Source organism: Dermacentor variabilis, chromosome 6 (assembly GCF_050947875.1).
Source record: "Dermacentor variabilis isolate Ectoservices chromosome 6, ASM5094787v1, whole genome shotgun sequence".
Classification (NCBI taxonomy): domain Eukaryota; kingdom Metazoa; phylum Arthropoda; class Arachnida; order Ixodida; family Ixodidae; genus Dermacentor; species Dermacentor variabilis.
In genome coordinates, this window is record NC_134573.1 from 47,008,623 (window position 1) to 47,021,341 (window position 12,719).

Genomic DNA, 12,719 nt, shown 5'->3' on the forward strand with positions numbered 1-12,719 from the left:
GTCAAACGCAATGCATTCAGTTTGAAACCTGTAAAGATGCTTCCCGGAGCGACTAATTTATTGTTCCCTAATTTTTTCGCCTAAGTTGCGAAGCTTCGAGTGACTTAGCTTATCGCCGATTTCATGTTCCAAAAGCCTTTGCGGTTGCACATATTTAGAATGGGTGAATGTAGATATTTCTTCAAGTCTCGTGTTTTGGTTGCGGTAACTTCCCAAAATTATTTAGATTGGTTGCCAGGAACCTTAAAAAATATTGCTACTTTTAAGCTATACGAAAACGGCAGCGCACAAACTGCTGATGCATACCCCGCAAGCATGGCCTTTCATCCGAGTATGCTAGTAGTTGTTCAACTATGCGTATATGTTTACAAATTCTTTATGCTAACACTACTTCGTCATTCATACGTAAAGCGTGTCACGAGAATTTCACTGCACACGCGAAGCAGCATTCATCGCAGCCGGATCGAGCGCCACAAGATGAGACCTACCATACTGTCTGCCCAACACACACATTCCGCTTAGCGGCAGCTCAGCATCCCGTTAAAATATGGTGCGCTTCCTTTGTTACGCACATCAACTACGACGCTAAAATCAACAAGCGTGAGCGATCACTTGCCGTAAAACATTCCGTATAGTAGAAGTGAGAACAAGAGCGTGTTATCAAATCATTCAAATGAGAAACCAATACTATGCCCGAGTCGCCTGCGATACATGCAGCGGGCTCGCACTATCAAATGCGCTTGCCTAATCAAGAGCTATTGACGCAAAACATCTTTGCTAAAGCTTACCGTTCAGTGTAATTGACGTATGATGCCACAAAGTAGACACGCATACACAGACACCAACGTTCAGACAGACACTGCGCACAGCTACAAGCGTTTACGTGCCTGGCGCACTCGTTGAGAATTCAAATTGACAAGCACAGATGGCGCAGCGACGCGCATGCACAGAAGCTGCGCGCGCTCCGAGAAGTCTGTGCGCATTTTTCTTTTTTTGTCTCTTTCTCTCTCTGCGTCCCATGCGCGCTGGAGCGGGTTGCTTTTCGTTTTCATTTTTCATCATTTTTTCATGAAAGAAGGAAATGCGCTGACATGTTGTATTACAAATGCTGTGGGCTATCGTATGAGACTGGAAGGCACACATGGATGAATGCGCTGTTTGTAAAAGCCGTAATAGGGCCCTTCAGGCGCTTGCATTATCGCCAGCGACGATGAGTAATACAGCGCATTTGTAGCATATCGTCCAGCGTACCGCCAAATGTGATGCCCGCACATATGTTAGTGCAAATTTTCGGTTCCGATGATAGCTCAAAGCAATCAGTACAGCAATGAGGTACTCATACGCGTGACCGCGCAGGCAAACCGCCTGCGAAATACTGGGTGGGCGCAAAGAATTTGGCACATATTTCAAGTTATTCAGACAGTCTTATGAGTTTATAGCGCAGGATATCAGTCAACAAAAAACCGCCTGATGTTATTGATGCAGCCGAGATATGAAGGCAATGTGAAAAGTATCTGAGAATCGGACGGCAAACAACGCGCACGTCACATGCGCGACATCGGTTCATCGCACACTCACAAAATCTGCGTTGTGAGCTCCAAAGATTACGAGTCTCTGTGCTGTTAGCTTGATGCCGGTTTGGAATCCACTTGTAGCCAAAGTTGGCGTTCATAACATCTATTATCACAATTGGATCGGCGTTTTGCTTTCTTTATTCTACTGCCGCAAAAGTCATGCTATGACAACTGTGAAGACTGTCTTGGGATTGCCGAGAGCGGCTACGTAGATCATATCATGTGGTGAACAACTGCGGAGATATACGCTATGTGTATACTAACGTCTGCAAATAGGCTCTGCAGCAATCTATGATTGATTGCTATGAGTGCTATTGAGTGCTATGATTCGACATTGTTGCGTTGTGGACTGTGAGCGGAGCGAGTGGCAATATGTCAAGCTCCGACATCGTGTTCCTCTGCAAGCGAGTAGACGAGCGGGCTGGCTGCAGCGCATCGGACTACCGCTATCCGATCGGCGCCAGGATTTGCGCGACTGCGGCCGTCACTTTACACCGGGAGATTACTAACGCAATAGCGTTTCGCGAGTCTGGTATTAGAGTAAACGCAAGCGCAAGCAGACAGGGGCTGGCCATGTCCCCTTGCGTGTCGTTCCAGGGAATGAATAGAAGCGCAAATGTGACTGGTCTGCATGGTGCAGCCACCTGGTGGCATAGAGCTCAACCACACACAGTAGCCGTAACAAAATGTATTCTTCTTTGCTGCTGGCGTAAATTTTTCGCAGGAATGTAATCGTTAGCACGTTGTTTTTGTAAATGTTTAGAAGGATTTACATTTGGTTAGAACAATATTAGTTCTTTTTTTGGCTGGTTAAGCTCTGCGCCAACGGGTGGCTGGACCGTGGAGACCGATCAGGCAGCTCACGTACGTCTACGCTGAAGTTACTTCATCAGCTTGAGTTTATACATCCACTGTTCCGTGGAAACGTTCAGCTAGAGTGTGATTACCGCAATACCAGACGCGTTCTGCGCTACGACAAAATGCTCGCAACGCACGCTGCTTCGATAGCTCTCGCTTGACGACGACGGCCAAGCAGCTAGCGGAGAGGTTTCGCGCGGCTAGGGGCGGCCTCCAAAACAAACGGAAGTGGACGAGGTGACGTCGCATCGTGACGCAGAACTAGTGAAGGCTTAGCTTAGCCCCGATCGCTCGGCGAACGAGTTGAGGAGGAAAAGCATTGCTGGGAGGAGAGTAACTTGTAATCGCTTGTAGCTCCATTATTACGTAACGCTTCACTTAAATTGTGGTGCGATTGTTTTACTTAAGGTGCCTACAAAATTTGTCCGAACCGTTTCAGGGGCCTTTCACAGGAAACTTTAGCTCGGCTGCTCCTATCTAAATAAATGTGGAAGGAGAATTTGTTTTTCTCGGCAACCACTGCACCAAATTTGACGATGTTTGTTACATTTAAGAAAACCTTGAATTCTAGTGACTGCTGGTTTCGAGTTTTTCATTTAGGATGTCAATTTTTTACTAAAAATTCGCCAATATTGCAAAGTTTCAGAAAACGATAGAATCAAGCTTAAAGCTCTGTAACTCAAGAGTCAATAATGGTATCACACTTCTGTGAATTTCAACTAATAGCACATCTACAGCGGACAAAATTGATATGTTACACATGAATCTAAAAAAATTGTATTATGGAAATACGGCTTTTGCAGAACTCTTGTACACATCGTAAGCAATTCACGTAAGATACAAATTGACATACCAAATTTGTCCGATTTGACTGTTATAATAGATGCCTTTGGGAGAAGCGCGATATCTGTTCTTGATGCAGAGCTATCAGATTGTAAACGTCGTGCTGCTATTCTTTTCGAACTTTCGAATTTTTGGAAATATTCTACACAACATTCAGGCCCTAACTCGAAATTCCGCTTTCAACAGACAGTAGAATTTAACTTTCTCTCTCAAATGCAACAAATTTCATTAAAAACAATCTAGAGGTTATCTCAGAAAAGCGTTTTTCTGTTTTACATGTATTTGAACAGGCCGCGTTGGAGTTGGGCCCGAGCTAAACATTCCTCTTAAATAATTTGTCGAGGGATAAAATACGTGAATAATAATTGCATTGCCATTGCCAATGGTGCTGAAAACGAACTCTAGAATGCTACGCAGTGTCAAAACAAGTAGAATATGTCATTTTTCATAAAATAATATACTCGTGCATGCCAAAAATTATGCCCAAAATAACTTATATCAATGCTTCGATTTTTTTGTCTATTTAATAAGTAAAGAAAATATCACACGAACTTTTGAACTATATCAGTTCGAAACCAGCAAGCAGTGCATGCCGCTGATATGAAAAATGTAAAGGCTATGAAATGAACAAGTTGAGGACAAACATGTTAATGAAACTTTGTCATTCAAGAGCAGCGTTTGCATTGATGTACAGTCGCGATCAATTTGAATATGATCGCTCGAGCGGCGACCGAAACTAGGCGCAGCGCCACGTTACGTCATCGCCGTCAGTGGAGAGGGAAACATCATATAGCTCCCCTCTCTCTCTTTTGCTGTTCCATGAGCAGCTGTCACTCTCGTCACCTTTTATACGAGATAACCTGCGCATTCATTTCGAATGCCTCATTAGCTTTTGCACAGAGGCGTCATTGTTAGCCAAGATATGCATGAGACAGCGACGCACACACATCATTGCCATGAAAAGGAAAAAACACAAAAACGTGGCGAGTTAGTCTTGGGGGTGATGATTGCAGCCTGGAAAAGCATACAAGGGGAAGAAGGCAGCGAATTTTTATCTTCGCAGTTCCGAAATCGGCCGCTATGCTGCTTGGAAGGCCCGCCGGTCGATGCTCGCGCGATCACCTTCAATTTGATCGCGACTGTACGTATGCAACGGCCAGTGCAAAATATCAATGACGCTAGCATTCGTTCCGATGTTTTACGCAGAAGCAGCTGTCACCGGTCGTGTATCGTGACTAATTGCACCGAAACTATAGTCGCCACAAAGAGCACGTATAAAAACAGGAGTTCTGCAAAATAAGTGAGGGCGAGTCAAATGAAAGTGAGCCAAGGCGAATATATGACAAACAGGGTACTTTATTTAAAAGTAGCCTCCATGAGAATTTAGACATTTGTCCCATTGGCTAGCGAGTCACGTGATTCCGGTCTCATAAAATTCCTTGGGTTGCTGCTTTAAAAAGGCTGCAACTGCCTCTTTCACGTCATTGTCCGACACGAATCTGAATCCCTTGAGCTGTTTTTTTCGGTTGCCCCAAAATGTGGAAGTAACAAGGCGACAGGTCTGAGCTGTATGGCGAATGTTGCAGCGTTTCCCACTAGAAATTTTCCAGTTTTGCATTAAACACATCAGCGATGTGGGGACGGGCATTCTTCTGGAACAAGATGACCCCATTCGTCAATTTTCCATGTCGTTTGTTCTTGATTGCAACACGCAGCCGTTCCGGCGTTTCACAGTATTGGAAACAATTGATAATCTCTCAAGATTTAGCAAATTCTATCCGTAAAGGTCCCTGACGATCGAAAAAAAAATCAACGCCACCTTTCCGGCAGAAATGACGGTTTTTGCTTTCTTTGGTCGTGATGAATTCGAATGTTTCCTCAGTAAGCTTAGCCGTCGTGTCTCAGGCTCGTAATAGTGGCACCATGGTTCGTCCCTGATAACAATTGCAGACAAGTCGTCACCCTCTTTGTGATACCGGATCAGATGAGTCAAGGCAGCACCGAGCTTCTCCGTTTTGTGGTGGTGGTTCAAAATCTTGGGCATCCATTGCGCACACAAAAGCCACTAACAGAGATGTTCATGAATTAAGGCCTGAACCGAACCATGATTGTTGTTCACACGCTCTGCCAGTTCATCGATGCTTATCCTCCGTTATTGTCTGATTAGCTTATCAACATTTGCAATTTTCTTAAGGGTGATTTCACGATGGAATTTAGTCCCGTTTTAAATCGTCTTTGCAATTTTCACGTCCTTCTTTGAACCGTGTGCTCCAAAGCTTCACAGTGGCCAATGAAATGCGATGCTGAACTTACACGGAAGCCACACGGCGTCTAATTTCTTTTGGGAAATACCTTCCGCAGTCAAAAACTTCACGGCACCACGCTGTTCAACTTTTGGAGTTTCCATTATGTCACGCAACCATGTTGAACCCAGTGTGTGAGAGCATTACAGAACCGTTATCGTCACACCTGCGTGTCACTTTTGTAAATGAGACATCCCTCTCTTCTACGCACATACCTTGCAGATAATGAACCGAACTATTTTTGCGCGGGGTGGGTAGGCTCGTTTTCATTTGACTCGCCCTGGTACATTAAAAATGATACAATTGGATACATAAACGCGAACATAGAGCTCGATAACGGGTAAAAAAATGTCACTGGAAAAAAAGTTTACTGCACGTATACGCGAAACCTCGCAACAAGATACTTAAATATACGTATAAGTCTCCAATAAATCTACGTATCTAAAAAAAAAGTCACGGTATATAGTGCTTCAAACAAGGCAAATAAACATGTTGCGCAATCACAGATTCACAGGATCCTAGATACCGCCTCCATTCCATCCGCTCCCCCCGATGTATCGACCGCGACGGAAGACGGCTAGCTTGCTCTCCGCCTTCCTCCTTTGCGCACACAAGACAGTCACCATCGTCGGCTCGCCTATTCCAGCTCTCCTCCCCTTGCGCTGTCACTCGCACATGCAGCATGCGGCGCTGGGTAACATTGTTATCGCTCTTGGTCTTTATACGAAACATGAGGGCGACGATGACGGCAGGAAAGCGCCTGGAGTATCCATATAATTGCTATCGCAATAATATAATAAGAGTATCCGGCGATTGAAGCATCCCATAACCCATTGCTTTGCGTGAAGGAAGAAGTAACAAAATCGAACTATCACCATGCGACAATTCGCTGCGTCGCAACAAATCTTTTTTCCCCCCTTTTGTGGGGCGGATGCACCGAAATGTAAATACGCAAAGGAAAATATGTTGGCCACAATCGAATGCCTATATTGCGCACGTAATGTGGCTACCGAAAAAATATCGAAAAAAACGTGAGACGCTTGGTCCACCAAGAACCATACGCATACCGCTCGGTATCCTACACCGGCGAGACAAGACTTTCTGGAGAGGTTGCGCTCAAGCGAACGTGGTGCAATCCGTTGAGTCCCCACAGTGATGGCGGCGACTGACCATTGTTTCTTTTTCTCGCATGTTAGCCAGAAAGCGTCCAAAACTCTGCCAGGCGAAAATGCTCTCGGCCAGAGAAAACCGAACGCGCACCGAAGTGCGCCGCGCGGTGGTCCAGGCAACACGAGAAAAGCGTATGCGCTCTGGCTGCCTCTGGCAGCCCGCGGGTAGGGTAGCGAGAACAAAAAAATTGAAGACGCTCAATGTTTCCTCGCGAATAAAAGTCAAAGTAGAAAAAATAAATAGGAACGTAGTTACCTTGGCTGGCTTTAGTGTCTTGACATGGATGTTCGGCGTAGGTGAAAAAAAAAATCATACTTTTTCATGACATGCCGGCACAAATGAACCACCACAACACTTCGTCTCATCGGAACTCGCGGCGTGCTTTGTCAACTTGTCTAATAGTGTGTTGATTTGGCTTGTCTCATTGTATGTTCCGATGTAATACTTTAGAATAGTCAATGCACCTTTGGCGTCAAATGTTTATAACATTAAACCCACAAAGTTCCAAAATTGAAAATCTAAAGCACGACTTTCGAAATGTCAACGCATCTTTCACATCAAAAGTTTGAGACTTACAGCCATAAAGTTTCGGAATTTGTATCCATGTGCTCTGTAGATTCCGCGGCCTCCGCAAGATGACACGGCGAGCTCGTTTGTCATCAAAGCGCCCTTGAAACTTAGTGCTCGTATGGGGCTAATTGGCGTTATGTGACTCCCGGTACATGCGCGTTGCTGCGAAATCCAGCCCGAGTTCTCAATGTTCGCAATGAAATTTTACTGGCCTAAGATGCGGAAGGATATCGAACGGTACGTCGCCAGCTGCTCTCAATGCCAGCGCTACAAGCGTCCGTCACAAGCGCCACACGGCCTGCTTCAACCAGTTCCTCTTCTAGCGTCCCCTTTGAGCAAGTTGGCATAGATCTTCTGGGCCCTTTCCCGCGATCCTCCAAGGGCAATCGTTGGGTTATAGTTTGCATTGATCACCTTACCCGCTATTGTGAGACCGCCGCATTGCCATCGGCCACAGCTACAGAAGTTTCTATCTTCTTTTGGCTCACGTAACACTCCCACATGGACTTCCTCGCTGAGTAATCAGCGATTGTGGGCGACAGTTTACCGTGGACGTGGTTGAAGAAACCCTTCGTCTGTGTTCACGTAGCTTCCGCCATTCTACGCCCTACCATTCACAAACTAATGGTCTGGTCGAGCACACAAACAGAACGCTTGCCAACATGCTGTCCATGTACGTCGACTCAGCACACAAGAATTGAGACAGTATCTTGCCTTTCATTACCTATGCCTTCAATACCGCGAGACACGAGACCACTGGTTACTCACCATTTTTTCTTCTTTATGCTTGTCCGCTGCGCTACACCCTCGACACCATATTTCCCTACTACGCTCATGACAGCGAATCAGTTCACGAGATGCCCTGTCGAGCAGAAGAAGCGTGACGCCTCGCCAGGCTACGCACCTTGGAATCGCAGGACCGGTCCAAGATACGCCATGACGGGCGTCACCGCCACGTTTACTTCGATCCTGGTGACCTTTTGTGGCTCTGGACGCCATTGGGGAAGCGCGGCTTGTGCCAGAAGTTTCTCACCCACTACGTCGGCCCTTACGTTATTCTGGAGCGCCTCAGCAAAGTGAACTACCGCATTGCGCGTCTCACGAGCAGTGGACGACGCTCGGCCAAGGCTGAAGCGACACACGTCGCGCGTCTGACGCGTTACAACCCACGAGATGCCTGACTCGCCCAGCGGGCTTCGTCTGCCAGCGGGGAAATGTCACTAGCTCTGTCATGAACCACGGCAGCCGCGCAGACGACCAGAGGGAAAAAATAGAAGAACGACGTTAGCCAAGCTGCCGTGGGACCGTTCTCCAAAACCACACGTCTCAACCAGATTCATGTGGTCCTGCATTAAACACCTCGTGTGTTACAATATTTTAGAGCATGAAAGAGACATTTTAGACAAAATCCAGAATGAATTCCGGCGCCTGGGGTTGGTTTTGTCGGCGGTGCATGGACGTCCGAAAAAATTTCGGAGGGGGGCTGAAGCCCCGTAAGCCCCCTCCCGCTGGCTACACCCCTGATATATATATATATATATATATATATATATATATATATATATATATATATATATATATATATATATATATGTGTGTGTGTGTGTGTGTGTGTGTGTGTGTGTGTGTGTGTGTGTGTGTGTGTGTGTGTGTGTGTGTGTGTGTGTACGTGAATGTGTGCGTGTGGGTGACATTTCCCCGCTGCCAGACGAAGGCCGCCGGGCGCGTCAGGTATCTCGTGGGTTATAACGCCTTAGACGCGCGACGTGTGTCACTTGAATACCGCCATATCCACACACACACACAGGCAGCGATATATATGGAATTGACAAGAGGAAATATACACCTTATCGACTCTCGTCTATAGACAATCTAAAGACAAAGAATGAACAACAATAAATACAGGCTGTACCGACTTTTTTTGCCTATATATGGTAGGCTATTGAGGGGAAGTAGACAAAAAAGAAACAAACACCTTATCGACTTTTTTCTATAGACCGTCTGTAGACTGCAAGTAGACAAAAGAAATAGAAATCTTATCGACTTTCGTTCATAAAAAGTCTATAGACAAACACTAGACAAAAATAGACTGTATCGACTTTCGTCTATAGGTGTCTGTTGTGGGGAAGTAGACAAAAAAGAAAGTAACATCTTATCAACTTTTTTCTATAGACCGTCTATAGACTGCGAACAGACAAAAAGAAATAGAAACTTTATCCACTTTCGTCTGTAGACAATCTATAGAATTTGTTTCAACAAAAGTCCAAATCTATAGAAAGGCAAGGTCGTCTATAAAAGGTCTATAGACTTTCTATAGACAGTCTAAAGTAATTTTTGTAGGGGTAGTTTCATCTATATTGCTCATAATTTTTTCTTTTGTAATTCATCTTGCTCTGTATTGGAATGCATACATGTTTTTTATGCTTGTCATTTGTCTGTAGTTTAGGTTTGATATACATTTGTCAAACTCGCACGCCTTTTTCTTCACTTGTTCTTTCTTCATTTTTGTTTATTTCTATTTAACCTTATCTCTTATATTTGTTATGCTTTTTGACCTGTATGCTAATGTCATGATATAGCTTCAATTTTCTGCCATATAGTAATTCCTCTCACCACCTAACCTTTTTCAGAGGCCCCAATACAGCCTTTGACTAAGGTACCTCCTTTTCTATTTCATATCTATCAAAACTTGTAACTACACAGAAGCAATAAAAGAACTGAAAAATGCACTTTGTCAATTTGCAGTCAAGTGACAATACAATAAAGCAAAGCAAATGAACCGTGTAAAAAAGAAAGAAATAGTTTCCGAGGAAGAGATAGCTGACATATCACAAAAGGAAGCTGGAGGGGGGGGGATGGAGTGCTACAGTTAGTAGCTAATGCAGTGATCAGGCCGTAACATATAAATAATGATAGCAATGTAATAAAAAATTAATGAACGAAAAAGTTAACGGGCGTCGAATAAAACATACAATGGGTGTGCACTCTTAAACATTTATTTCGATAGCAAAGTGGGACATAATATGCAACACTATTCCTCCAAACAGGAGGAGTACACGAAGTACCAAATTCCCCTTTCGTGCTCGCATTTCAATAATCAACCACATAAATGCCTGTTCTTATTTACTTTACTTCCTTCTGAGAAGCTTCACTGTGTCATACATCAAACAAGCGTCGGCTAGGAAACAGCACACCCAGCAAAGTCCTGGTGGGTACTTATTTTGTCTCTCACGGCCGCAGACCAGCAGATGCCCGTTACCAAGGTACAGAACCCACCCTACTTACAAAGTATGAGCAGACAAACTCTCGTGTTCCCGCTGCCATCCTTGTATAATTGTGCCCAGTTGGAGGTCGCAGACTGAACACTGCTGGGGTGCCACTGTCCTGGGTAGTGCGCCATTGGCCACTGGTGATATTGCCATATGCATCTTCAGTGTCGACATAGTTAGCCGTCATGAAAATCACGTCATCACGCCAGAATTTGTGTAGCACACAACGTGCCATGACAACGTAGTCTGCATTTTGTGGCCTCAGTGTGATGGCACACCGAAAGATCCTGAATCGGGTGACCATCACTCCAAAAGCGTTTTCAACAACCCACCTCCTGCAAATTTAAGTAAAAAAAACATTCAACATAAGCAAGGGAAAATTTTGTGCTTTTGGTTACCTGGCTCTGCTTAGACGCTAATTAAAGATGCACTTGTTTTCATTCTGGCACCTCCCAGAATATGGCCGCAGAAAATCCAGACGAAGTTGAAATGCCTCATCAACGACGAAAACGTGAGGAGCAACGATGTTTGTGCCAGGCAGATGCTTTGGAGGTTGAAGGCCGAGCAAACCCTCTTCCAGTGATTTTGCAAAGCGAGAAGCAGACAATGTGCCACCATCACTTTGACGTCCATACGCCCCAATATCAACACATATGAATTCGAGATTACTGTCCACAGCGGCCATGAGGACGACGGAGTATGTGCCCTGTAATAAAATAAGACTATAAGCACATGTTATGAAAATATGACCTACTTCGTTAAAAATCTTATAGTTGTAATACAAGTTTCCTGAATTAGCAGGAGCTTGTATCTGAATGTGCTTGTCGTCGACAGCACAACTACACTGAGAGAAATTCCATTTTTCCTCGAATCCTTGTGCTACCTTTTGCCAGGCTTCAGATGTCGCCACCTTAGTAATGAAAAAAAGTCGCTCTTAGCGTGTGAATAAACACTTGTTCAATAAAAGCATACCCGAAGCAATTCAGCTCATGCACACAGGTACTTCAGAAAACTAGCTGAAGGAGTTGGTTTGTAACCATACTGTATGGGACGCAAATAAACAGCCTCCATGTGTCGTGACTAAATGCGTACCTTTAGGTATAAAGGTTGCAGTGTTCTCCGCAGCAGCCTGCATACGTTATGCACAATGGTCGCCACCGTCGAGGTGCCAACCCTGAAGCTAATAGCAACATCTTGCTTGCACATGCCAGATGCGAGGTACCTCAAGAACAAGGTGCTAAGATTGAAAACACAGAACTCGGTTTAAAGGGAAAAATAAAGAAAGCTTATGTTCCGTTTAACAGTACAAGAGAACAAAGGAAAACATCGCAGCGTGATGAGACACAACGTCTGCTCTGCCTGCTCTTTTTCTTTATTTAGTTCATTGCATACGCACAATACACAATACCGTTTGGACCCACAGCCTTGGTGGCCAGTTTGGGGTCCAATAACAAAATAGACATAAGAACAGCGTACTTATTGTACGAGACAACCTAAACACATGTTATGAAATCATTTTTACATGGAAAATATAGAATAAACAAAAGACTGTCATGACAATAGGGGATACAAATAGAAAAGGCCTGTAAACATTCATGAAAGAAGTTTTTTAAGCATTGCACAAAGTTTTGGGTGGTCTTTACACTGAGTGAGTGTGCGTTCCATATTAGAGCACCGTTGAACTCCACGAGTATCTGTCCATATAAATTATGACATGGTGGTAAGTTGATTGAGTTGTTACTAGCTGCCCTCGTGTTTCGTGCCGGAAAATTAAATATTTAGATATGTAGCTGATTATTATAACTGTACTGGAGAAGAACGAGCAGCAGAAACTGCTTCGAGAAAGACGACGAGAACGAGTGGTTGGAAGCCTTTTGCCGGTGTTGCCGAAGCTCTGTGTCCACTCGCTGCGGTGCTTTGCTTTCTGAGCCTTTTATCAATTGAACTATAACGCCTCTTGACATTTGGTGGACGTGCTGGGCCCTTCCCAAACCTGGAACTCCGAAGCAGGACGCTCCCTACCGTTTCTGCCATGCCTCAGGACGCCGCGCAGCCCGATCCTCACCTGGCATCGTCTGTCGTCTGCTCCTGTGCTCTATGTCAACAAGATCATCCGGTCTTCAACGGCAACG

At 44.7% G+C, this 12,719-nt stretch overlaps 1 protein-coding gene across 1 annotated transcript; it reads right to left on the bottom strand.

The window, feature by feature from the left end:
- Positions 1-11,002: 11,002 nt before the first annotated feature.
- On the bottom strand, positions 11,003-11,793 carry LOC142584152 (uncharacterized). Its single transcript, XM_075694321.1, has 2 exons — positions 11,680-11,793; positions 11,003-11,497 (listed from the first exon to the last, which is right to left on the bottom strand). The coding sequence occupies exons 1-2, from the start codon at positions 11,791-11,793 to the stop codon at positions 11,003-11,005; spliced, it is 609 nt and encodes a 202-aa protein (XP_075550436.1).
- Between the last annotated feature and the right edge of the window lie 926 nt (positions 11,794-12,719).

Coding starts and splice junctions, on each gene's coding strand:
- LOC142584152 (XM_075694321.1), bottom strand. CDS start 11,793: ATGTGCAAGCAAGATGTTGCTATTAGCTTCAGGGTTGGCACCTCGACG. Junction 11,498..11,679: donor TGCAACCTTTATACCTAAAG/GTACGCATTTAG, acceptor TTCATTACTAAG/GTGGCGACATCTGAAGCCTG.